The following is a 25,428-nucleotide window of genomic DNA, read 5'->3' as shown; positions in this document are numbered from 1 at the left end:
CACACGAAGAAGAATACGTCAACATTGCTTTAAGTTTTAAATTTCGTCATTTGACATCAGATGTGCAGCAGCCTTGGGGATTAGTTTGCTTGCAGCAGAACTTAACATGCGCGGTTCAATCCCACTCGCATGCCTTTTTTTTTTCTTTTCTTCTCCTAATCTTATTCTATCATATTTAATACAGAGCACTTTGTCAGGGATACAGAGGGGAGGTAATCTACCTCCAAGAGGTTATCGGCCGTAGCTACTTTCGTTTTCTCCGCATAGGCAGGTAGTAGATTGCACAGGACAGGAATCAGACCCCTGCTGGAGTCTGCACTAGTGGGTCACTGTATGTATGTTAGATAAACGTAATTTTAGGAAAAAAAATTTCCTTTTTCAATGATTTCTTTTTTTTTTCTCCTCATGATTCCTTAACTGGATAAAACATGAGGCACAACTGAAGTCTTGAAGAGCTTTGCCTCTTGTTGAGTTTTTTTTTTTTTTTCTCCACCAGAACGTTCTGGACAACCTACAGATGCACTTTGAGGATGAGAAAGCCGCTCTGCTTTCCACTTTGAGTCGCCATAGCGACGAGGCACAGCGAGAGAAGGAACGTCAGAACGCCTTGGTCAGACTTCAGAGAGACCGGAAACGACTGCAGGCGGAGGAGAAGCTGGACTCGGCCGCCCTGATTTTCGGCATGGCCAAACAGCAGCATGAAGATCGACAGGAAAGGTCACTCAGTTTTTTTTTAGTTTTTTTTTTAAATAAACATTTTTATGAGGGTTTAACATTATTTTAGGCGTACAATGATGAGAATATTATTAGTTATAATGTATTATTTTAACTTTAGATTAGAAAAACAAAACACTGTTTTTTAAAGGAAAAATAAAAGAGGGACACACACCGAAAACCAAGATCAACACCCCCACCCCCCACCTCCCATCCCCGCCCCCCATCACCCTCCCACCCTTTAAACAACAACAACAACAACAATGTATTCACTGTTATATTTGTCCTTCCTTATTTATTTATTTATTTTTGAATTTTTATTTATTTATTTATATTACATATATATTTTTTTTCTCAAGGCCTGACTAAGCGCGTTGGGTTACGCTGCTGGTCAGGCATCTGCTTGGCAGATGTGGTGTAGCGTATATGGATTTGACCGAACGCATTGATGCCTCCTTGAGCTACTGATACTCATACTGTCCTTCCTCCTTCTTCTCTTTCTTTCTCTCTTCTCTCTTTTTCCCCCCCAGTATTGTGGCCACATATGAAAACACATCCATCAAGACATATAAGCAAATACTAAGTTTTGTCCTGATAAGCAATTTCTCCAGTATTTAAGATATTTTTACTATCATTCTTTTTTTTTTTTTTTTTCAAGCAGTAAGAATACATATCAGAGGGACTGTTTAGACAGCATCCCTATTTCTTTTTGGTTTGGGTTCGGGAGGATGCAGAGGAATTATTTACCTATATCTGGTGAATAATGAACGGGATTTCAAAACGTTTGCAGCCTGCAGAGGGATTATTTCCTTCTACCTGGTGAATAATGAACGGAATTTCAAAACGTTTGCAGCTTGCAGAAGGATTATTTACCTCTATCTTGTGAATAATGAACAGTATTTCAAAATGTTTGCAGCCTGCAGAGGAATTATTTACCTCAACCTGGTGAATAATGAACGAAATTTCAAAACATTTGCAGCCTGCAGAGGAATTATTTACCTCTACGGGATTTCAAAACGTTTGCAGCCTGTAGAGGGATTATTTCCTTCTACCTGGTGAATAATGAACGGAATTTCAAAATGTTTGCAGCCTGCAGAGGAATTATTTACCTCAACCTGGTGAATAATGAACGAAATTTCAAAACGTTTGCAGCCTGCAGAGGAATTATTTCCTTCTACCTGGTGAATAATGAACGGAATTTCAAAACATTTGCAGCCTGCAGAGGAATTATTTACCTCTACCTGGTGAATAATGAACGGGATTTCAAAACGTTTGCAGCCTGCAGAGGGATTATTTCCTTCTACCTGGTGAATAATGAACGGGATTTCAAAACGTTTGCAGCCTGCAGAGGAATTATTTACCTCAACCTGGTGAATAATGAATGGAATTTCAAAACATTTGCAGCCTGCAGGAGGATTATGTCCTTCTACCTGGTGAATAATGAACGGAATTTCAAAACATTTGCAGCTTGCAGAAGGATTATTTACCTCTATCTTGTGAATAATGAACAGTATTTCAAAATGTTTGCAGCCTGCAGAGGAATTATTTACCTCAACCTGGTGAATAATGAATGGAATTTCAAAACATTTGCAGCCTGCAGGAGGATTATGTCCTTCTACCTGGTGAATAATGAACGGGATTTCAAAACGTTTGCAGCCTGCAGTGGGATTATTTCCTTCTACCTGGTGAATAATGAACGGAATTTCAAAACGTTTGCAGCCTGCAGTGGGATTATTTCCTTCTACCTGGTGAATAATGAACAGAATTTCAAAACGTTTGCAGCCTGCAGAGGGAATATCCTTCTACCTGGTGAATAATGAATGGGATTTCAAAACGTTTGCAGCCTGCAGACGGATTATTTCCTTCTACCTGGTGAATAACGAGCAGAATTCTAAAACGTTTGCAGCCTGCTGAGGGAGCGAGACCGGCAGAGGCAGCTGGCCAAAGAGAGGCTGATGCAGAGACGGCGCCAGGTTCTGGAGGGACGACAAGAACCCGCAGGGGAGGACAAGCTGATGCCCATCGTGGAAGAGGACGTCCCTGAAAACACTCTGGCCAGTGGTCAGTGTCCGTTTTAACGTGTTCATCCCTGTGCCTGAGCTTTGCTCTGTCTTTGAAGTTTGTTTCATTACCACAGTTTTCATGTTCCTGCATTTGTATATTATTTGAGTATTAAGGGCATTGTATAAAAATTGATAAAAAGGAGGGCTTGCAGGCCTGCTTTTGTCGCCTGCAGAGAGAGAAGTAGGTCATATGATGTCATGGGCAGCCCACCACCATAACTACCGAGTTTGCATTGCCTGTTTTCGGACAACTTTTCGGCAGAGTTTATGAATGGATCAGTTTGAATATGTAATAGCAGAAATGTGACAAGAAACACGCTCAAAGTCAACGTAGAAGATTGAAGCAAATAATGGGTTTAATAATAAACCCAAATATATCTTGTAAACTTACAAAAATAGTCTTCAAAAATGTTCTCAATCCTTTTGTGAGAACAGCAACGACGGGCGCAATAGCCAAGTGGTTAAACCGTTGGACTGTCAATCTGAGGGTCCCGGGTTCGAATCACGGTGACGGCGCCTGGTGGGTGAAGGGTGGAGATTTTTACGATCTCCCAGGTCAACATATGTGCAGACCTGCTAGTGCCTGAACCTCCTTCGTGTGTATACGCACGCAGAAGATCAAATACGCACGTTAAAGATCCTGTAATCCATGTCAGCATTCGGTGGGTTATGGAAACAAGAACATTCCCAGCATGCACACCCCCGAAAACGGAGTATGGCTGCCTACATGGCAGGGTAAAAACGGTCATACACGTAAAAGCCCACTCGTGTACATACGAGTGAACGTGGGAATTGCAGCCCAAGAACGCAGAAGAAGAAGAAGAAGAGCAATTTCCACGATAAAAATTTAGCTTTTCAGTGACCAGGAAAAACAAAAACAGGAAATGGAGACATGCATGCGCACATGGTTCTCACTAAAAAACAAAAAACAAAAAAAAACACGGGGAAACCTCCACAAAAATCAGATGGAAGTGGTGTCTGCAAACCCTCCCCGTTGAAAAGAAGAAACAACATTCTGTGGTGCGTGCAGACATGCAGCAGCTCCAGGAAGGGGTGCTGATGGCCTTCGACAAACACCAGGCAGCAGAGAGGGACACGCTGCAGCTGCTGCTGGCCAGGTGTCGGCGCGACACGGACGGCGCCAAGAAGCTCAAGGCCTTGTCCGATGAGGTACGCAGTTTTGTCTTCTGTTGTTTTATTATTTAACTCACTCAGTACGGCCAGTCCTCTCTTCTCCTCTACACAGACCCCTCGGATGTCCAGTGGGTGTCTGAATGACCCAACGTTTAGCTTCTGTTGTCAGAATTGTGGTATTCTTTGTCAACATTCACCTCTTCAGTATAAGAGCCTTCCGCTTGCAATATTTTGATGATGGTAATTGGGGTGAAACGCTGTTAACGTCGTCTCTTTCGCCGTTCGTGTGGAGAAAGTGAAAATTTTTTTTTTTTTTCATCTACTTATATTTTGGTGTCATATACTGTACCATGTCAAACTGATGCAAACTAGGCCTATTGGTTTTTTACTTATATATTTGTTTAACTTTTTATTTTCTCTCAAAGCGTGTTGAGTTACGCTGCTGGTCAGGCAGCTGCTTAGCAGATGTGGTGTAGTGTATATGGATTTTTCCGAATGCAGTGACGCCTCCTTGAGTTACTGATACTGATACTGGTTTTTTTGGGGGGTTGTTTTTTTTTCGCTCTGTCTTTGATTGCTTGTCAGATTTATGGATGGGGTCCTGTTGGTTAAATTTTTATTTTTTTTTTATTTTTTTTTTACTCTATCGTTCACTGCTTGTCAGATTTATGGATGGGGTACTTCTGTTGGTTTAAAAATTTTTTTTTTTTTTTACTCTGTCTTTCACTGTTTGTCAGATTTGCGGATGGCATCTTCCATCTTTTGCTACTTATACCCCAACAGACCGCTCAGGGCCGTATCATGGCTGAAAACACTGTCAGTCACATAGAACCTGTAAAAACAAACAAATTAAGCAAAAAACAAAAACAAAAACAAAAAAAAAAATCCTGAAAAAGCACAATTACAGTTACATCATGCACAAAGACTTTATTAACTCTCTGAGCCCCTGCACCGGAACACTGCTCTGTCTTCAGTATTCTTCTTCTTCTTCTGCTTTCGTGGGCTGCAACTCCCACGTACACTCGCATGTACGCGAGTGGGCTTTTACGTGCATGACCGTTTTTACCCCGCCATGTAGGCAGCCATGCTCTGTTTTCGGGGGTGTGCATGCTGGGTATGTTTTTGTTTCCATAACCCACCGAATGCCGACATGGATTACAGGATCTTTAACGTGCATATTTTGATCTTCTGCCTGCGTTTACACACGAAGGGGGTTCAGGCACTAGAAGGTCTACACATATGTTGACCTGGGAGATCGTAAAAATCTCCACCCTTTACCCACCAGGCACCGTCACTGTGATTCGAACCCGGGACCCTCAGATTGAAAGTCCAACGCTTTAACCACTTGGCTGTTGCGCCCGTCGCATCAGTATTCATATCATTTAATCGGGTGTCAATTTCCTACACATGCTTGGACCGCAAAAGAAAAGGAAACTAACTTCTCCAGTACTTACGGATGTGTCCACACGTAATTTGAAGGGAAAACAGTATATATTTGTATTTGTATTTCTTTTTATCACAACAGATTTCTCTGTGTGAAATTCGGGCTGCTCTCCCCATGGAGAGCGCGTCGCTACACTACAGCGCCACCCATTTTTTTGTATTTTTTCCTGCGTGCAGTTTTATTTGTTTTTCCTATCGCGGTGGATTTTTCTACAGAATTTTGCCAGGAACAACCCTTTTGTTGCCGTGGGTTCTTTTACGTGCGCTAAGTGCATGCTGCACACGGGACCTCGGTTTATCGTCTCATCCGAATGAGTATATATATATATTCTGTATCAATATGGCACGGAAGCCTGTAAACTCCTCAGGATTGAATGGGTTAATGAGAAACCATCAGCAGAGACCCATGCTGGTGAATATTTCTTCAGTTCAGCATCCCCCCCCAAAAAAACAAGCTGCCTGCCAGGGTAGAACCAAGTAAAAAAAAAAAAACTGCCCCTAGGTGCTCATCATTCGTTTCCTGTGTCGTTCGCATGTGTATTGAGGTGGATTTTTCCTTCTTCTTCAACATTTTTGCCAGGGACAACCCATTTGTTGCTGTGGGTTCTCTTATTATGTGTGCAAAGTGCATGCTGCACACGGGACCTCAGTTTATCACTTCATCCGAATAACTAATGTGCCCCTCCCCCACCTTTACCTTTAAAAAAACCAAACAACAACAAAACACAACAGATGTGGTGTAGCAGATCCACAGAGATTAGTCCACATGTATCTTGTCACCGAAAATGAAACCAAACTTGTGGTGCAGCAGATCGACAGAGATTAGTCTACATGTGTCTTGTCACCGAAACTGAAACCAAACTTGTGGTGCAGCAGATTCACAGAGATTAGTCCTCATATCTTGTTGCCAAAACTGAAACCAAACTTGTGGTGCAGCAGATTCACAGAGATTAGTCCTCATGTCTTGTCACCGAAACTGAAACCAAACTTGTGGTGCAGCAGATCCACAGAGATTAGTCCTCATGTCTTGTCACCGAAACTGAAACCAAACTTGTGGTGCAGCAGATCCACAGAGATTAGTCCTCATGTCTTGTCACCGAAACTGAAACCAAACTTGTGGTGCAGCAGATCCACAGAGATTAGTCTACATGTGTCTTGTCACCGAAACTGAAACCAAACTTGTCGTGCAGCAGATCTACAGAGATGAGTCTGCATGTGTTTTGAGAACAAAACTGAAACGAAACTTGTGGTGTCGCAGATATACAGAGATTAATCCACATGCGTTTTGAGAACAAAACTGAAACAAAACTTGTGGTGCAGCAGATCCACAGAGATTAGTCCTCATGTCTTGTCACCGAAACTGAAACCAAACTTGTGCAGCAGATCCACAGAGATTTGTCCGCATGTGTCTTGTCACCGAAACTGAAACCAAACTTGTGCAGCAGATCTACAGAGATGAGTCTGCATGTGTTTTGAGAACAAAACTGAAACGAAACTTGTGGTGTCGCAGATATATAGAGATTAATCCACATGCGTTTTGAGAACAAAACTGAAACGAAACTTGTGGTGTCGCAGATATACAGAGATTAATCCACATGCGTTTTGAGAACAAAACTGAAATGAAACTTGTGGTGTAAGCAGATACATGGAGATTAATCCACATGCGTTTTGAGAACAAAACTGAAACCAAACTTGTGGTGCAGCAGATCCACAGAGATTAGTCCGCATGTGTCTTGTCACCGAAACTGAAACCAGAACTTTCTTTTTCCCACCCCCTCCCACAGGAACTGCGACTCAGGATGACCCGTTCGGAGAAGGAGTACGCTGCCTGGAAGAAAGAGTCGGCCAAGAAGGTGGCGGCGCTGGAGGACCCGAACCTCCCAGCCAAGCGGCGCCAGAAAGTGACGCAGAAAGCTGTGCAGCGATGGCAGGCCCAGCAGGACATCCTGGGACAGGCTCTGGCCCTCAAGCTGGAGTGTGAGTAGGAGGGGGTTGGGGGTGGGGGATGGGAGGGGACTGGGGGGGAGTGTGGGGGTGATTGGGGGGGATGGGGTGTGTTGTGAGTGGGTGTTTTGTGCGAGTTTTAGTTTGAGTGTGTGTGTGTGTGTGTGCGTGTTTTGAGTTTCAGTGTGTGTGCAAATGTGTTTGTGTGTGTGTGAGTTTCAGTATAGGTGTGTGTGTGTGTATGTGTGTGTATGTGTTCGAGCATATATTTGAGTATATTTGTGTGTGTGTGTGTGAGTCAGAGTGTGTGTGTGTGTTTGAAAGTATGTGTGTGTGTGTGTGTGTGTGAGTTTTAGTGTGTGTGTGTGTGCGTGTGTGTGTGTTTGAGTTTTAGTGTGTGTGTGTGTGTGTGTGTGTGTGCTTGTTTTAGACCCTCACTGCATGTTTGCATGAACACGAATTTGTGTGTGTGTGTGTGTATGCATGTGCATATGTGTGTATTATAACTGTACATCTATGTGTGTGTGTGTGCACACATGTGTGTGTGTGTGTGTGTGTGTGTGTGTTTATATCTGTACATCTCTGTATGTGTGCATATATCTACACATGTGTGTGTGTGTGTGTGTGTGTGTGTGTGTCAGTGGAGCGTCGTCAGCTGGCCAAGCTGCGGGGGGACAGCACAGAGGCAGCAGTGTGGGAGGAGCTGTGTGTCATCACCCTGGCCAGCCTGCAGGAGCGGCAGATGATAGTCTTCAACACCCAGCAGGAGTCCATCTTCACCAAGGTTAACACGCTGCACACACACACACACACACTGCAAAATGGAATGGAAACAAAACTACAATGAATTTGGAGTATGATTTGATGGGTGCAATAGCCGAGTAGTTAAAGCGTTGGACTTTCAATCTGAGGGTCCTGGGTTCGAATCTCAGTGACGGCGCCTGGAGGGTAAAGGGTGGAGATTTTTTCCAGTCTCCCAGGTCAACATAATCATGTGCAGACCTGCTTAGTGCCTGAACCCCCTTCGTGTGTATACGCAAGCAGATCAAATAACGCACATAAAAGATCCTGTTATCCATGTCAGTGCTCGGTGGGTTATGGAAACAAGAACATACCCAGCATGCACACCCCTGAAAGCTGACTATGGCTGCCTATATGGCGGGGTAAAAACAGTCATGCACGTAAAAGCCCACTTACGTACATACGAACGTGGGAGTTGCAGCCCACGAAAGCAGAAGAAGAAGAAGTCATCTGGAATGGGGCGGTAGGCGCTGCTGGGTGATGCCTGCTTCTTTCTTTTCTGTTCTTTTTTTCTGCTGCCCCATCATCTGCGCCGTTTCGGTGGCGTTACTCCCACACCGCTCATTCCGAGTTCCCCGATACACGACCACACCCCAGGTTCATCTCTTGCAGTCCCAGTGTCGATGTTAGGTCGCCAGGAGGCCACACACACCAAGGAGGAGACCCTGCACTGCTGCTGAGTCACTTTGGTGGTGTTCGGTAGCACTTGTTCTGATTCAACGTCCTTAGGACACCACCAACTGAGTCTCCTACTGACAACAATAATGGCTTAGTTATGGAGCCAGAGTGAATTTGTCTCTCCCAGAGTGGAGACTGCGTGATGCCTGTTTCTTGCAGCGCCAAGACAAATTGTAGCTGGGAAAAAGAAGTTAAGTCATAGATAAAGAACAGACAATGGTGCTGACCCTGAACTGTGAAAAATTGAAACATGAGCGTCAAAGAATCGATAGACAGACAGAAATACAAAAAAAAATTAGCCGTATAAAGAGCACAGGATCAGGAGTCAAGATGGCTGCCGGAAAAAGAGGGCGCTAGTCAGGGATGCACAGGGGAGGTAACCTACTTTGGGAGGTTATTGGCCGTAGCTACTTTCGTTTTCTCCACATAGGCGGGTAGTAGTTTGCACAGGACATGAATCAGACCCCTGCCGGAGTCTGCACTAGCGGTTCACGGTAAGTACGTTACTTAAACGTAATTTTAGGAAGAAAATTTCCTTTTCATGTCTGTGCTCAGACGGAGGAGGAGCTGAAGGAGATGCGCAAGGCCCAGCGGGTGGCCAGCCGGGAGGGGTGGTTCGAATCCCTGAGCGCCCTGGCCTTCAGCGTGGAGGACATGTCCGGGGAGGTGGTCTCCCTTTCCGACCGCCAGGCGTCCGAGGCCAAGCTGCAGGAGGAGTTCATGCAGCAGAAGAAGGCTGCTCTGGAGAAGGGTGAGTGGAGGAAGCGCATGCTGCTTTGGTTTTATTCAGTGTTTTATGTAATTTGTTATAATTATCGATATATATATATATTTTTGGGGGGGTTCAGTGCAATCAGAGTAAACGTTAACTTTTGTGTGTGTATGTTCAGAAACAATGACAAGAAAGGAAAAAAAAAACCCCACAAACAACAAACAACAAACATACAAACTAAGAAACAAAAAAACAAAGTAGTGTAGAGGATTAAGAAAAGAAAGAAAAAATGAGAGAAAGAGAATCAACATAGTTGTGATACTGTTTAGGTGAGAAATGCATTGTTAAAAAAACCAAAAAAAACAAACCAAAAACAAACAACAACAACAAGAAAAACCCCAAACATAAAAAGAACAGAATAGAATAGAATAGAATATGTCTTTGTTACCAAGTGTACCAGGGTCACAAGGAATATTGGGGGGAGAGGGGTGGGGGGGGCGGGGATAGTACATAACAAGATATGAACATAAATCAAAAATCATACACAAACACAGATACAGTAGAAATTAGGATACATACAAGTGCATATCAATATAAAAACTTGTACATACTCACACATGCACACACTGTACACACACACACACACACACATGTACACACACACACACACACACACACACACAAACACGTATGAACAGAAGCTGCATATTACATATGGATGGCGCTGATGACTAGATCTTCAGGTAGACGGTTGTTGTTCAGGTAAATGAATGAATATTAACATTCAGTTCAAAGTCCAGTTCATTTTTGGATAGACGGTTGTTGTTCAGGTAAATGAATGAATATTTTAACATTCAGTTCAAAGTCCAGTTCATTTTTGGATGAAATTGTTGTAAACTTTGTCAAATAATAAAAAGTGAAATAAGCAAGAAAGGGATTACCTCTGTAAAAAAAAACCAGTAACCCAAAAAACCCCAACAACAACAACAACAAAACGTGCAGATAACAGCGCTGCTCAAGCACAAGGGAGATACTAATACATGGTAGCGAAGGGAGACGATGTACAGATGAATCGACCGGTGCTTTTAATCATGTTGCATATTTTCTTTTTTTTTTAGGTTGTTCATAATGAAACCAGTCAGCCAGAAACCTGTCGTATGTCAAGCTCTTGAAAGAAAGACAATTTTTCCATTTCGTACTAAGGATTTAAGTTCTAAAACTGTTCCTGTTCGGGAGCACTTGGTTAAACTTACACTGGAACAAAAAAAACAAACAAAAAAAAATCCTTTACAAAGGAGCAAAATATTGTCAAGAACTCTACAAAGTTTAAGTGCTTAGATATAATAAGATTGTGTATGATTATAATAAGATTGTGTATGATTATAATAAGGTTGTGTTTGATTATATAATAAGGTTGTGTTTGATTTGTGATGCGAGTCCACTTTGCAGAAAATGTTCCCCCAGCCTCCGTTTTGTCCTGATAATAATAATAATGATAATGATGATGATGATAATAATAATAATAATAATAATGACAAGAAGAAGCAGGAGAAGAAGAAGAAAACGAACAAGAAGAAGAAGAATTTTCATTTGCATTTTGTGGTCAGCTTCAAGCAAAATGACTATGTATTTTAAAGTAAACTGCTTTTTTACCCGTTTTGTGCGCAGTTTTCAGCAAATGTCTTTTGTAACGTATATGCAACCGCCCCCCCCCCCCCTTTTTTTTTTTTTTTGCTTCTGGCGCTTTGCCTGTGTAGCGGGAGTGTCCGGCGGCAGACTGGCAGGTATCATGGTGTGATGTGTGCTGTATCACTTCTCTCACTTCTCCTTCTTCTGCGTTCGTGGGCTGCAACTCCCACGTTCACTCATATGTACACGAGTGGGCTTTTACGTGTATGACTGTTTTTACTCCACCATGTAGGCAGCCATACTCCGTTTTCGGGAGTGTGCATGCTGGGTATGTTCTTGTTTCCATAACCCACCGAACGCTGACATGGATTACGGGATTTTTAACGTGCGTATTTGATCTTCTGCTTGCCGTATACACACGAAGGGGGTTCAGGCACTAGCAGGTCTGCACATATGTTGACCTGGGAGATCGGAAAAATCTCCACCCTTTACCCACCAGGCGCTGTTACAGAGATTCGAACCCGGGACCCTCAGATTGACAGTCCAATGCTTTAACCACTTGGCTATTGCGCCCGTCACTTCTCTCACTGACTTTCACTGATTGACTGGAGTGATAGCAAAGATCTGCGTGTCTTTTGAGGACTTTCACACACAGTATTGATCGTTGGTGTTGTTCACTCATTTCTCATGCTGTGTAGTGTGTTAAGAGTGTGTGTTTTGTTGTTCAGTTACAGAAATCCTGAGGGTAGCGTGTGTGTGTGCGTGTGTGTGTGTGTGTGTGTGTGTGTGCACGTGTGTGAGTATTTATGTGTGTGTGAGTGTGTGTGTTTATGTGTGTGTGTGTGTGTGCACATGTATGAGTATTTATGTGTGTGTGAGTGTGTGTGTGTGTGTGTGTGTGTGTGCATGCATGTGTGAGTATTTATGTGTTTGTGTGTGTGTGTGTGTGAGTGTGTGTGTCTGTGAGTATTTATGTGTGTGTGTGAGTGTGTATGTGTGAATGTGTGTTTATGAACCTCTGTGTGTGCATGTATTGTGTGCATGTGTGTATGTGTGTGTGCATTTTAATTGTTTGAATGCTTGTGTGAAAGACAGAGTGAGTGTGTGCGAGCATGAGAGAGAGAGAGAGAGAGAGAGAGGATGATGAGTGTGTGTGTGTGTGTGTGTTTCTGAATGAATTGGACAATGATCTGTCCTCTTCAGCAAATGTGAAAAAAAAGAAAAAAAAAAAGAAAAAAAAAAAAAAAGATTAAGGGACTAGGCTTTCAAGTGATGTTTCCTAACCATGCCAGTGTATGTGTGCATCTGTAAAGCACAGGTGTCAGTTTGTACCTACAGCTCATGGGGGATTCTTTCTTTCTGCGGGAGTCTTCTGCATAACCTTTTCATCTGCCCTGATATAATCAAGTAATCTTTTGATGCAAACACACACCTTTTAATCTCTCTCTCTCTCTGTGATACACATGCATACATATGCACACACAGACACACACACACACACATACACACACACCGTCACACACACTCAGGCACAAACACTCATACACTGGCATAAGCATTCTCACATACACATGCACCCAGGTACATACATACAAGGTAGGTTTGTCATCATCTAGGACCATTCTCTTTACTTACTAATACCACTAAATCCTTGCTACACAGTGCTTTTCCATCTCAAAACCAAACTGAAACCAAACATGAATCACAACAACTCTTAATGAAAACTTGAGTGCATAACCCTTCACAGACACCTAACCAAACTCTCAAAACACTGATTTATCTTCACACACACACACACACACACACACACACACAAATATAGTCCAACAGGACTGTTTCTGTGGTGCGCTCTACCGATACTTGATTTTACTTTTGTTGTTGTTCATGTTGACAGTTGCTGTTTCACAGATGTTTGTGAATTGCTTATTCCATTGTTATAGTGTATCCTGTCTCTGTACATCCCCCTTAAAACTCCGTCCCAACCCCGTCTCACACACCCAACACACACACACACATAACATGTCGAATATCGCTCAAAGTAAGAAAAAAAAACATTAAAGAAAGAACACACCAATACATCACACACTACACAACACTCACCACACACATATGCACACATCACGGTATGCCAACGATGCACATTCAGTTTCAACTTACCCCTGTTTAGTGGAGTGATGGCCTAGAGGTAACGCGTCCGCCCAGGAAGCAAGAGAATCTGAGCGCGCTGGTTGGAATCACGGCTTAGCTGCCGATATTTTCTCCCCCTCCACTAGACCTTGAGTGGTGGTGGTCAGATGAGATGATGAACCGAGGTCCCGTGTGCAGCATGCACTTAGCGCACATAAAAGAACCCACAGCAACAAACGGGTTGTCCCTGGCAAAATTCTGTAGAAAAAATCCGCTTTGATAGGAAAAACAAATAAAGCTGCACGCAGGAAAAAATACAAAAAAAAAAAGAAAAAAAGAAAAAAAAGGTGGCACTGTAGTGTAGCAACGCGCTCTTCCTGGGGAGAGCAGCCCGAATTTCACACTTATTAATTCCCCATTAATCATCAAACGGATCAAGACAATAGGTTTTCATTAAAAAAAAAAAAAAAAAAAAAAAATCTATTTTTTCTTGCTACTTAAAATTCATACAAAATGAAACTGAACTATTTGAAAAAAAAAAAAAAAAGAGACAAAAAAGTTACTAAGTAGTTGATGTTATTTGAAGTGATGCTTCAAGTGATCACACACACACACACACACGGCACAAAATATGCCCTACACATGCATACATAGAGCGTGCACACACACACAAGACACAAGAGGTGATGATCTGAGTGGTGTCTAAACACACACACACTGTGTGCAGTGCCTGTCACCACACCTGTCTTGCTGTGTCTTGTCTTGTTCTGTTCTGACTGATGTATCAGACTGAAGCCAGTCTATATTGCTATGTGATGTTCAGGTCATTTCTTTTCTGTCCTCCCTTTTTTTTCTCCTGAAGTGAACATTTTAACTCACTCAGTACGGCCAGTCCTCTCTTCTCCTCTACACAGACCCCTCGGATGTCCAGTGGGTGTCTGAATGACCCAACCTTTAGCTTCCGTCATCAGAATTGTGGTATTCTTTGTCAACATTCACCTCTTCAGTATAAGAGCCTTCCGCTTGCAATATTTAGGTGATGGTAATTGGGGTGAAACGCTGTTAACGTCGTCTCTTTCGCCGTTCGTATGGAGAGAGTTAACTCACTCCGGACGAATAGTTTTCTCCCTTGCTTTTCCCTTCAGATGATCCATTTGTTAGGGTTAGGGAAAAAAAAAATCACAAAAAAATACAAAACATAAAGTAACTGAATGAAACTCACTGTACTTGACCCACTGACCCCTCTCCTCACATTGTGTTAACGCCCACCCCCCTCCCTCTTCACTGCTCTCAGAAGCTGAGTCACTATCTGTACCTTTTTACTGGTAGCTTTATTCACTGCAGATCCTTTATTCAACGTCTTCATCAACCTCGTCGATGTCGAAACCTTCAGTTTGAAGCATTTCAATCACTTCAGCAGCGGTAAAAGCCGCTGTTGTGATCTAGTTTGCTCCAAAAATTTCCCCTTGTATCGCATACGACGCCATTTTCGATACATATGCAGATTAGCTTGTCGTGTGGGGTCCCTGACCTCCCTGTGGAGTATGTTGTTACGGAATCTCATTAAGAAACTTTCCATTCGACCCTTGACACGTTCCCAATGCCTGGTGTAGCGGCGAATGTTATGCTACCCCATGAGGAAAACATGGAAAAAAAGTTTTAATTGTTGAAACCGCTATAGCGTTCCGTCGTCCGGAGCGCTACTTTATGTCAAGAACGCTGTAGCGTTCCATCGTCCGGAGTGAGTTAAAAGAGAGGGGTGATGTTATGTGTGTGAGTGTGTACAAAACTGAAGCTATGTAAGAATTAGAGTATGTCTTTATTACCAAGTGCACAGGGAATGTTGGAGGGGGAGAGGGGATGGGGGGTTGGGAGGGGGGGGGGTAGTACAGGGAAAGGTACAAATATGAATTGAAAATCTTACACAAACACAGATACAGCAGAATTTTTGACACATGTGCATATCGGTATAAGTACTTGTGCTTGCACATGTACACAATACTCATACTGGCATGCATGTTGTGTGATGTTGAAATAACGTGTTTTCAGTTTTTCATGATTTTGTTCCTATAATATTTCCCTCTTCAGAAATAAAAATTTCTAAGAAAGAGGAGTGATGCTATATGTGGGAGTTATGTTAAAAGCTGGACCACTTTTTGTGTGTCATAGATGAAGAGTTGTCGTAGGGTTGGGAGGAGGGTGTCCTTTGCACTGTTGATTGCTTGTGTAGTGGGAACAGACCACCTCCAGAGAAACACAGATTCAATCATATAAGCACAGAAAGAAAAAAAAGTTCATTATTATCTCATGACAAGTCATCACCAACACCACCACCATCATCATTGTTCTTTTTTTGATATCAGTTGTTTATTTTGTTTTCAACACTGAAAATGACAACCGAGAAAGGCATTAGTATCATCGTGACAGCCATACATAACATCAGTATCAGCAGTTTATTTTGCTTTACATAGATTGTTACAATAATGTAGTAATACTGTCATCATGACAACCATCATCATTCTGTGAGTATCAATTATTTCTTTAATTTATAAAGAATCAGCAAGTCATGACTGCGCATGTACAAGTGCATTCGCACTCACACACACACACACACACACACACAGAGAAATGATCATACTCACACATATAAAACAGAAAACCCCTTCATACATAAACAATTATTATCCTCCGAGGTACAACATTCATGATTGACAGTAATCCAGAACTGCACTTTAAGGTTTCAAAAACAAATTTCTCCACTGCATGAACATTTCTGTTAGAAGCTTTCTCCCTGCTTCCTTTTGTACACGAAAGTGTGTCTTCACAAGTGACTGAGAACGTTGATGTTTTTGACTTTTTGCATTCATTATCGGTTGTTTCGCTTGTCAGTTTAACGACTTCTCTTTTACGAAGTCCTTTAAGTAATTTCCTGTAACTGTATTTAGAGTTTTTTTTGGTTTTGTTTTTTCCAAATTTCACCCACATTTTTACCCTCATTTGCCCAGTTTCCCCCAACCCTCCATTCATCCACATCTCCCACCCCTTCTAACCGATAATACTCAGATGTATTCGTAAATACTTTAACAAAATGTCTTCAATCACCGATATGTGTGACAGGACATTAAACAAAATTCCTCCTCCTCCCTGCTTCCTCCGAAAAAAAAAAAAAAAAAAAATCCTTTCCTGAAAGGAAGGATGGGAACTAGCCTTCCGATGCCGAGCCCTTGACACAGCAGATATGAAATTCACTACCCCCTGATGACCGTAAAAGGCTTTGGGACCTTTGATCTTTTTTTTTTTTTTATTGAAACTGCGTGTTTGGTGCATATCTGTTATGCATGTGTGGGTGTATGTGTGAATGTGTGTCTTCATGTTTTACATTTATTTGCTTATTTATCATCATTGTTGTCTTATTTATTTATTTATTATTATTATTTTATTATTATTTTCATTACTACTACCTTTTTTTTTTTATATCATAATTATTATTTATTTATTTATGTAAGATACGGCTACAACTTGTAACAAACAAGCGCTTTGTTTACACTGATTTATGCAGTTTAATGTGTTGCTGTTGTTGTTTGTTTTTGTTGTTGTATTTATTTATTTATTTATGTAAGCTTATCTATTATTTATTCACTTTTTTTTTTCTCAAGGCCTGACTAAGCGCGTTGGGTTACGCTGCTGGTCAGGCATCTGCTTGGCAGATGTGGTGTAGCGTATATGGATTTGTCTGAACGCAGTGACGCCTCCTTGAGCTACTGGAACTGAAACTGATCTTTTTTACCGTTTCTTCCCCCTTTCCACAGCCCAGCGGGAGGGTCTGGATCCGGAGGCAATGCTGCGAGACCTGGAGGAACAGTTTGCTGCCAAGAAAAAGGTACTGGGTGTCGGTGTCGGTGTCGCGTCTCTCTTTGGGTGACGATTCTGCTGTACTCTAGATCTCTTGATAAAATGCTCAACATTTAAAAAAAAAAAAAAAAAAAATCTATTCATGCCAGTGTGTAGTGTAGTTAGTGTGCGAGTGTGTGTCTGTGTGTTTCTGTATGTGTGTGTGTGAGAGAGAGAGAGTGTGTGTGTCTCTGTATGTGTGTGTGTGAGTGTGCATGCGTGTGTGTGAATAGAATAGAATAGAATAGTATACTTTTTATTGTCATAAAACCTTAAAGTTTATAAGACACAATGAAACATAAACATGAGCATATTAAGAAGAGAAACATTCATGAACAAATTTCGCCAGCCTTGGCTGTATTTCTGTTAGAAGGATCAATTCACTAGGCTTTGCATTTGGATGACATATATCGAGTAGGAATCTGTGTCTGTAAGTATTGTATTTTACACAATTGTCTAAAAGGTGAATCTCATCTTCTAAACTGTTACAAGTATCACACAGTCTTTGTTCTTTCGGTGTATTTTTATATCTTCCCTGTTCGATTTGTAAGTCATGGGCGCTGATTCGTAACATGGTCAGTGCTTTCCTGTGTTTTGTATTTGCTGTATTCTTTAAATATGGTTCAATTTTATAAATTGTCACAGCGTTCTTGTAAAATGCTAATTTAGATGAACTGTCATGTTTCTGTTTCCAAAATTTTATATATTCATTTTCAAGCTTCTTGGATACAGCATGCTTTAATCTTTTAACACTAAAAGTGAACTGATTTTTCCAAACATGATCTAATCCAGTGCTAGTTAATACATTTCTTATGAAAAGTACCCACAGAACATTTTCACTTGTTTGACGATACATGCAGTTATATGTTGTGTATACAAGTGAATTTTGAGGAAGCTCTAATATGTGTATCCAATAGCCAATAACTTGACATATTATTTTTAGGCTAATAGGAAATCTTCCTAATTCTCCTAAAACGGGGAGAATCATTGCTCTTTTATGTACACCAAGCAACTGCTTACAAAACTTGACATGAAGTCTTTCATGTGGAAATTTGTTGAAAAGACAATTACTGAATAATTCGAATAAATTAAAACGATACATTTCCTGTAACATCATATGGGAACCAGACTTCTGCTCCATATGTTGAAATAGGCGTTATCAAAGCATCATATAACTGACACATGATATCTATATTCATATTTGTATTACAAAATGTTCTGAGTAGCACATGTAGAGCCTTATTTGCTTGATTTTTAAGATGACCTTGTGCTCGACTTAAGTTGCCATTTCTATGAAATATAACCCCTAGATATTTATATTCTTCTGCTGTTTCAATTATGTCCTCTCCACATTTAAAATGTAGGGGTATTTTAGGGACAGTTTTTGAAAAAACGATTACTTTTGTCTTTTCTCTATTCAAACGTAAGCCCCATTGACTGCAGTAAGAGTGTAAAATGTTAAGCTTTTGTTGCAAACCGTCTTTAGATAATGATAAGATAACTAAATCATCTGCATATAAAAGACATAGGATTCTAGTAGATGAAGTGTTGTGAATTGTTGGGTAATGTCTCTCCTGTGTTGATAACAGTCTCAGTCAAACCATTTTTTATTTCTTCTGCGTTTTTGCTTATGAAATCTACATTCTGTTCTTAGACTAACATTCGCAGCTGACGTCATTATTTGTGTGAATTCATTAACAACGTCATTCACTTCGATATCATTAATGATAGATTGATTAACAGTTTGACTGCTCAGTTTGTTATATATATTGTGTAATTGTTCCTGTATCCATGGTAAACCTAAAGCTTTGACATATGCTGCTGATGAATATTGATCCCAAATGTATTTTTTATCAATATAGTTTTGTTTAAATGTATTTTTAAGTAAACTTCTATCATGAGATTTATCTACTATATTTTGTTTTTGTCTCCATAATCCAGTCATAAATAATTTTAATTCTAGTTGGCAATGATCAGAAAATTTTGTAAGAGAGTGAACTTTCATGTGTAATATTTCCTGAGAAATTGCCTTAGAGCAAATAAAATAATCTACAACACTGCTACCATGCTGATTATAGCATGTGAAACGCCCATGAAGATCACCCAGTGTTCTTCCATTAAGGATGCACAGATCATTGTCAATGCACATTGATATCAATCTTCTGCCAGTTCTTTGTATCAAAGAGTTAATGGAATTTCTATCACACTCTGTGTCAAATGAATAAGTACTTGGTAAATTACATACATTGTTATCAGAATCCATCTTAATGTAATCAGTAACTTGCGCAGTTCGTGCATTAACTCTCTCCATACGAACGGCGAAAGAGACGACGTTAACAGCGTTTCACCCCAGTTACCATCATCAAAATATTGCAAGCGGAAGGCTCTCATACTGAAGACGTGAATGTTGACAAAGAGTACCACAATCCTGACGACGGAAGCTAAAGGTTGGGTCATTCAGACACCCACTGGACATCCGAGGGGTCTGTGTAGAGGAGAAGAGAGGACTGGCCATACTGAGTGAGTTAAAATCACCACACAATATAACATTTCCTTTTAGTGTTAATTGTCCCACGCTGTCCTCTATCTTGTCCCATATGCTCGCGGTGTTGTCCCGACCAAATGACGATGTTTGTGGTGGGATATATACACATCCAATGTAAATATCATTGTCATTGTTGGTCCCAGGTATCATTAACCATACTAGATCACTGTTACTATATGGTAGAATTTTGACGTATCCTCGGATATTTTCTTTGATATATACCGATATACCATCAGATGAACTTGCTGCTTTACTCTGTTTTTGTCGTACATAGTGAATTCCTGGTGAGAATTCTGGAAGATATATATCATGTGCACTTTCTTTATTCACGTGCGTTTCTTGAAAAAAAAGTATGTCATATTCTTTGAAATCCCGTGAAACATCGGGTTCAACTAATTTATTTATCTGAAGTCCGTCAATTGTCTCTTTATAACCCTTAAGGTTCCATGATAATATCTTTAAAGTTGTTTTTGGCATTAGACAATGAAAAAAAAGAAAAAGAGAAAGAAAATAACCCAAAATATATAATACAGTTAATGCGCGTTAACTCAATACAATATTGCCTGCAAGATCTACAATGTCAGCACTTCATCAGTAGATGCAGTAGTTGCTTGTTGGCCTGTCATTGTTGTACCAGTTTTTTCTCCAGTGGTGGTCCACTGCATGACGGCCACGACCATCTTCCCTGACGTCATAGTGTGTGTGTGTGTGTGTGTGCATGTACAGTCAGCTTCTTTTGAAAGAAATGTGCTCTACAAGTGCCATGTATTGTTGTTGCTATTATTATTATTGTTATATAGATGTTATTATTTTTCATATTTTTCAATATGATTTTAAATTCAACTTTATTGTTTCTATAATTTTGGTGTAATCTTTGTCTACCATCATAAATGATATGAAGTAAACTTGTGATTGAAAAAAAAAAAAAAAAAAAAAAAAAAAAGCACCAATAAGCTACTGTACTCACCATTTAGGAGGAGGACTACAGAATGTGAGTTACAAGGGTCACTTATCATTATTTGGCTGTTGGTTATTCAGCCCAGAAAGTGTCCATAAAACTGGTCAACAACCATAAATGAGTTGGGTATTCCTGGGATTTGTTTTCTGCAGACGGGCGCAATAGCTGAGTGGTTAAAGCGTTGGACTGTCAATCTGAGGGTCCCAGGTTTGAATCACGGTGACGGCGCCTGGTGGGTAAAGGGTGCAGATTTTTCCGATCTTCCAGGTCAACATATGTGCAGACCTGCTTAGTGCCTGAACCTCCTTCGTGTGTATATGCAAGCAGAAGATCAAATACGCACGTTAAAGATCCTGTAATCCATGTTGGCGTTCAGTGGGTTATGGAAACAAGAACATACCCAGCATGCACACCCCCGAAAACGGAGTATGGCTGCCTACATGGCGGGGTAAAAACGGTCATACACGTAAAAGCCCACTCGTGTGCATACGAACGCAGAAGAAGAGGAGGAGAAGTTTTCTGCAGAAAATGAAGGAGGATCTTTAAGAGGCAGATCCAACACTGAATTATCTAGAAATAGAAAAAAATGAGAGAAAATTAATTGTACATTACTGATATACCAAGGGAAATGCAGGTAGAAGATAAATAAGAACATGGCACATCAGCCAGTGGAGGTGTCTTTGAAATAAGAAAAAAAAAAAAAAAAAGAAAGAAAAGATTTTACGAAAATGATGTATCACAGGAACCCTTGAAAGAAAATGGACAAGAACATAGCATATTAGCAAGCATGGGTGTCATTAGATAGATAAAAACAAACCCAAAAAAACAAACAAATTGTACACACGAATGATGTATCAAAGGAAATTTGGACAAAAAAAAAATAAAGAAGAACATGCCATGTCAGTGGGCAGAGCTGTTGTTAGATAAAACTTTAAAAAAAATTTTTTTTTTACATATAATCTCAAAGAAAATATATCAAACACAAATAACACATCTCAGGGAAACTTTGACAAAAAAAAGTGAACAAGGAAACAGCACATCAGTAGTCAGTAGTTGAATTTGACAAAAACAAACAAACAAAAAAAAAAAACCCACCAAAGTATCACGAATCATACACAAACGATGCACCCATGTTGACAGAAACTGAACGAGGACATGGAACGTCAAAGGTCGGAGGTCATGCAGCGGCTGGAGGTGCGGCGCCAGCGCCAGACGGACCGCAGCTTTGAGACGGAGGCGGTGGTTCAGATGCTGAAGGATGCTGAGAGCCAGTCCCGCGCAGCCCAGGACAGGGCCGCCGCTGAACAAGGAAACCAGAGATCTTTGGTAAATCAGTTCATTTCAAAATACTTTATTGTCTGCTGCAACCGAATCAGAAATTTAATTACACGTACTTAACCGTGACCCAACTAGTGCAGACTCCGGCAGGGGTCTGACATTCCTGTCCTGTGCAAACTACTATCCGCCTATGCGGAGAAAACGAAAGTAGCTACGGCCGATAACCTCCCGGAAGTAGGTAACCTCCTCTTTGGCCCCCCACCCCACGCCCCCTGACTAGCGTCCTCTTTTTCCGGCAGCCATCATGACTCCTGTTCCTGTGCTCTTCATACAGCTAAGTTTTTTTTGTGTATTTTCTGTCTGTCGATACTCTGGCATTCTTGTTTCTTGTCAAATTATGTCTCCAACCAGGTCACATAATTATATAGCTCGATTGGGCGATCGCGCTAAAATTAAGGCACGATCGCATTCGATTCGTGGACACTCTGGGCCCTCTACTCCTGGCCCTCTCAACAACGCCAACCCGCCGCCTCCTCCACTTCCTCCAAAACATCTCTTTCAGCTCACTTGATACGCCCTGTCAGCTAATATCAAAGGGAAAAAACGAATAACTGACTCACCCTTCACTGATCACCATGCACACATCAGTTAATATGTAAAAAGAAAAACATTCCGGTAAGATAGTATTTACATTATGAGATAGAGTGAAACAACTGTGTGTTATGTGTGTGTGCGTGTGAGCGCATGCACACATGCGTGTGTGTACATGTGCATGCGTTGGTGTGTGTGTGTGCGCGTGTGTACGTGTGTGTGCCTGCAAGTGTGTGTATGCGGTGTGTGGATGTGTCAAACATTATAAAAAGGAAAATAATCAGTAAGGTCATTATAACGTTTAAAAGACAAATGCTCATCAACAAATCCGATTGAAAAACGAATGAGCAACTGAGCAATAATAATAATGAAAATTCTTCGCTGCCGTCTTTCAAATCCAGTCTGAAGACCTACCTTTTCCCCCACTGAATGATTCTCAACAGCTTATCCCTTTCCAGTATGAACTAAAATTACTATCAGTGCGTGAGTGAGTTTGAGAGTTTCAGAACTTGTAGATGTGGTGTAGCGTATATGGATTTGTCCCAACATAGTGAATCCTACGTGAGAAACTGAAACTGAAGAAAAAAGTTGTTTTTTTGTGTGTGTGTACGTATATGTCGGCGATGGGGATATGTATGCAGGATGATGGACAGGAAAACCATTTAGCAGAAACCCAGGCTTTGACACACTAACCCACAGACTTGGGGAGAAATATTGCCAACAGTTCTTTTTTATATTGTGCTGACCTAGAGTGCTTAAGAGTTGACTTCATCAAGATTTCTTTCTCTTCCTCCAAGCTACAAGAGCGCCTCCAGCAGAGACGAGAGGCACGTAAACGAGCGGCCGTCGTCGGGACCCCAAGGTCTGTGACCCCATGGTCAAGGACAGAGTCTCCCATGCTGGATGGCCTTCATCGCTCTGACTCTTCCAGCTCTTTGGTCAGTGTGTGGGTGTGGGTGTGGGGGGTAGGGGAGAGGGTGGGGGGAGGGGGGAGAGGCAGTGTGTAGTGATGGTTAGTTATCTGCTCCTTTTTTTTGTTTTTGTTTTTGTTTTCGGGTCATGTATTTATCTGTAGAAGGGGAGATAATTAGTGCTTTAGCATGTTTTCATTTTAGTGTTATTATTATAATTATTTTTTGATATGTCTCTTATTATACTCCTTCCCAGTTTCCTCCAGTTCTGTTTCTTTTGTATGTACACTTGTAGACACAAACATGCACTGGCACAACAAACGCACCTTCACACACTCATTCATTTCTGTACAGAAGTTCAAAAGATTCATCAGCATTTCGGGAAATAATTTTTTGTTCATACACATTTGCTGCCTTTGCCTTTCAACTGAACGTTCACTGTCGCCATTGACTGCTCTCTTGTGGCATGACGTCACTCCTCCACTTGCCATTTTTGACTTCCTTTGAGTACAGACAAAAAACAAAAAAAAAGAAAAAAAAAAAGAAAGAAATTCCCTGTGCCTTTTTCGTATAGAAATTTATAGTTTACTTGATTTTGAATCTTTCGACACCGCATACATGCTCAAGATAATTCCTGTTCTAAAGTTACAAACTAGCAGATGTATGGTTATTTTCATGAGCTGATTTCCCCATTTATTCTTTTCAGGCACGCCAGCTTTGAAGAAATTATAGAAAAACAATTATGACAGACAGATCATTTCTGTTTTGTTTGTTTTTTTGTATGTTAGCCTGTGATTTTTAAACTTTCTGAAAGTACATAAATGTCAAAAATGATAAACTCTGACTTTAACCGGGTTTTCATATGCTTCATCACATTTAACCCTTTCACTGCCAGCCAATTTGGAGTTCAAAATTCCCTTGTGCTATAAACACAGAAAATATGGTGTCTAAGACTAGCCGAGGACTCCCCCTGTGGTGTGTAGGAAATATGGCCAATCCTACCCGTAAAGAGCGGTAGGTTCATGGATAACAGACCCATGATCTGGTCACCCTTCAGTGACATGGGTCCTCTACCTAGCTGCTGCATAAAGGCTGGTTTGGCAGTAAAAGGGTTTAGAAAAAAAAAAGGCAACCATGTGTTTGTTCTGTGCTGTCTGTATACTGTGTGTGGCATATTCAGGATTAAAAGGCTTATGCCTGTCTGGAATAAAAGTTAATTTGTTGTTTGCACATTTCTTTTCTCACTGCTGCTGTGTGCACAGTGTCAGATGATTGTCACTGCTGCTGTGTGCACTGTGTCAGATGTTTGTCACTGCTGCTGTGTGCACAGTGTCAGATGATTGTCACTGCTGCTGTGTGCACTGTGTCAGATGTTTGTCACTGCTGCTGTGTGCACAGCGTCAGATGATTGTCACTGCTGCTGTGTGCACGGTGTCAGATGATTGTCACTGCTGCTGTGTGCACGGTGTCAGATGTTTGTCACTGCTGCTGTGTGCACAGTGTCAGATGTTTGTCACTGCTGCTGTGTGCACTGTGTCAGATGTTTGTCACTGCTGCTGTGTGCACGGTGTCAGATGTTTGTCACTGCTGCTGTGTGCACGGTGTCAGATGTTTTATCACTGCTGCTGTGTGCACGGTGTCAGATGTTTTATCACTGCTGCTGTGTGCACGGTGTCAGATGTTTGTCACTGCTGCTGTGTGCACGGTGTCAGATGTTTGTCACTGCTGCTGTGTGCACAGTGTCAGATGTTTGTCACTGCTGCTGTGTGCACTGTGTCAGATGTTTTATCACTGCTGCTGTGTGCACAGCGTCAGATGATTGTCACTGCTGCTGTGTGCACGGTGTCAGATGTTTGTCACTGCTGCTGTGTGCACAGTGTCAGATGTTTATCACTGCTGCTGTGTGCACAGCGTCAGATGTTTATCACTGCTGCTGTGTGCACAGCGTCAGATGATTGTCACTGCTGCTGTGTGCACGGTGTCAGATGTTTGTCACTGCTGCTGTGTGC

At 41.3% G+C, this 25,428-nt stretch overlaps 1 protein-coding gene across 1 annotated transcript in view; it reads left to right on the top strand.

Annotated features, from left to right (window-relative positions):
- LOC143300037 (uncharacterized) overlaps nt 1–25,428 on the top strand; it is a 64,819-nt gene that overhangs the window by 18,560 nt on the left and 20,831 nt on the right. Inside the window, exons 8-16 of the mRNA XM_076613594.1 lie at nt 497–717; nt 2,621–2,775; nt 3,808–3,947; nt 7,139–7,331; nt 7,940–8,082; nt 9,333–9,528; nt 17,055–17,125; nt 21,780–21,965; nt 23,306–23,446. Coding sequence (XP_076469709.1) covers nt 497–717; nt 2,621–2,775; nt 3,808–3,947; nt 7,139–7,331; nt 7,940–8,082; nt 9,333–9,528; nt 17,055–17,125; nt 21,780–21,965; nt 23,306–23,446 — 1,446 coding nt within the window. The remainder of the gene's footprint in view (nt 1–496; nt 718–2,620; nt 2,776–3,807; nt 3,948–7,138; nt 7,332–7,939; nt 8,083–9,332; nt 9,529–17,054; nt 17,126–21,779; nt 21,966–23,305; nt 23,447–25,428) is intronic.

Source organism: Babylonia areolata, chromosome 25 (assembly GCF_041734735.1).
Source record: "Babylonia areolata isolate BAREFJ2019XMU chromosome 25, ASM4173473v1, whole genome shotgun sequence".
Taxonomy (NCBI): domain Eukaryota; kingdom Metazoa; phylum Mollusca; class Gastropoda; order Neogastropoda; family Buccinidae; genus Babylonia; species Babylonia areolata.
This window is presented reverse-complemented; position numbering and strand designations above follow the sequence as displayed.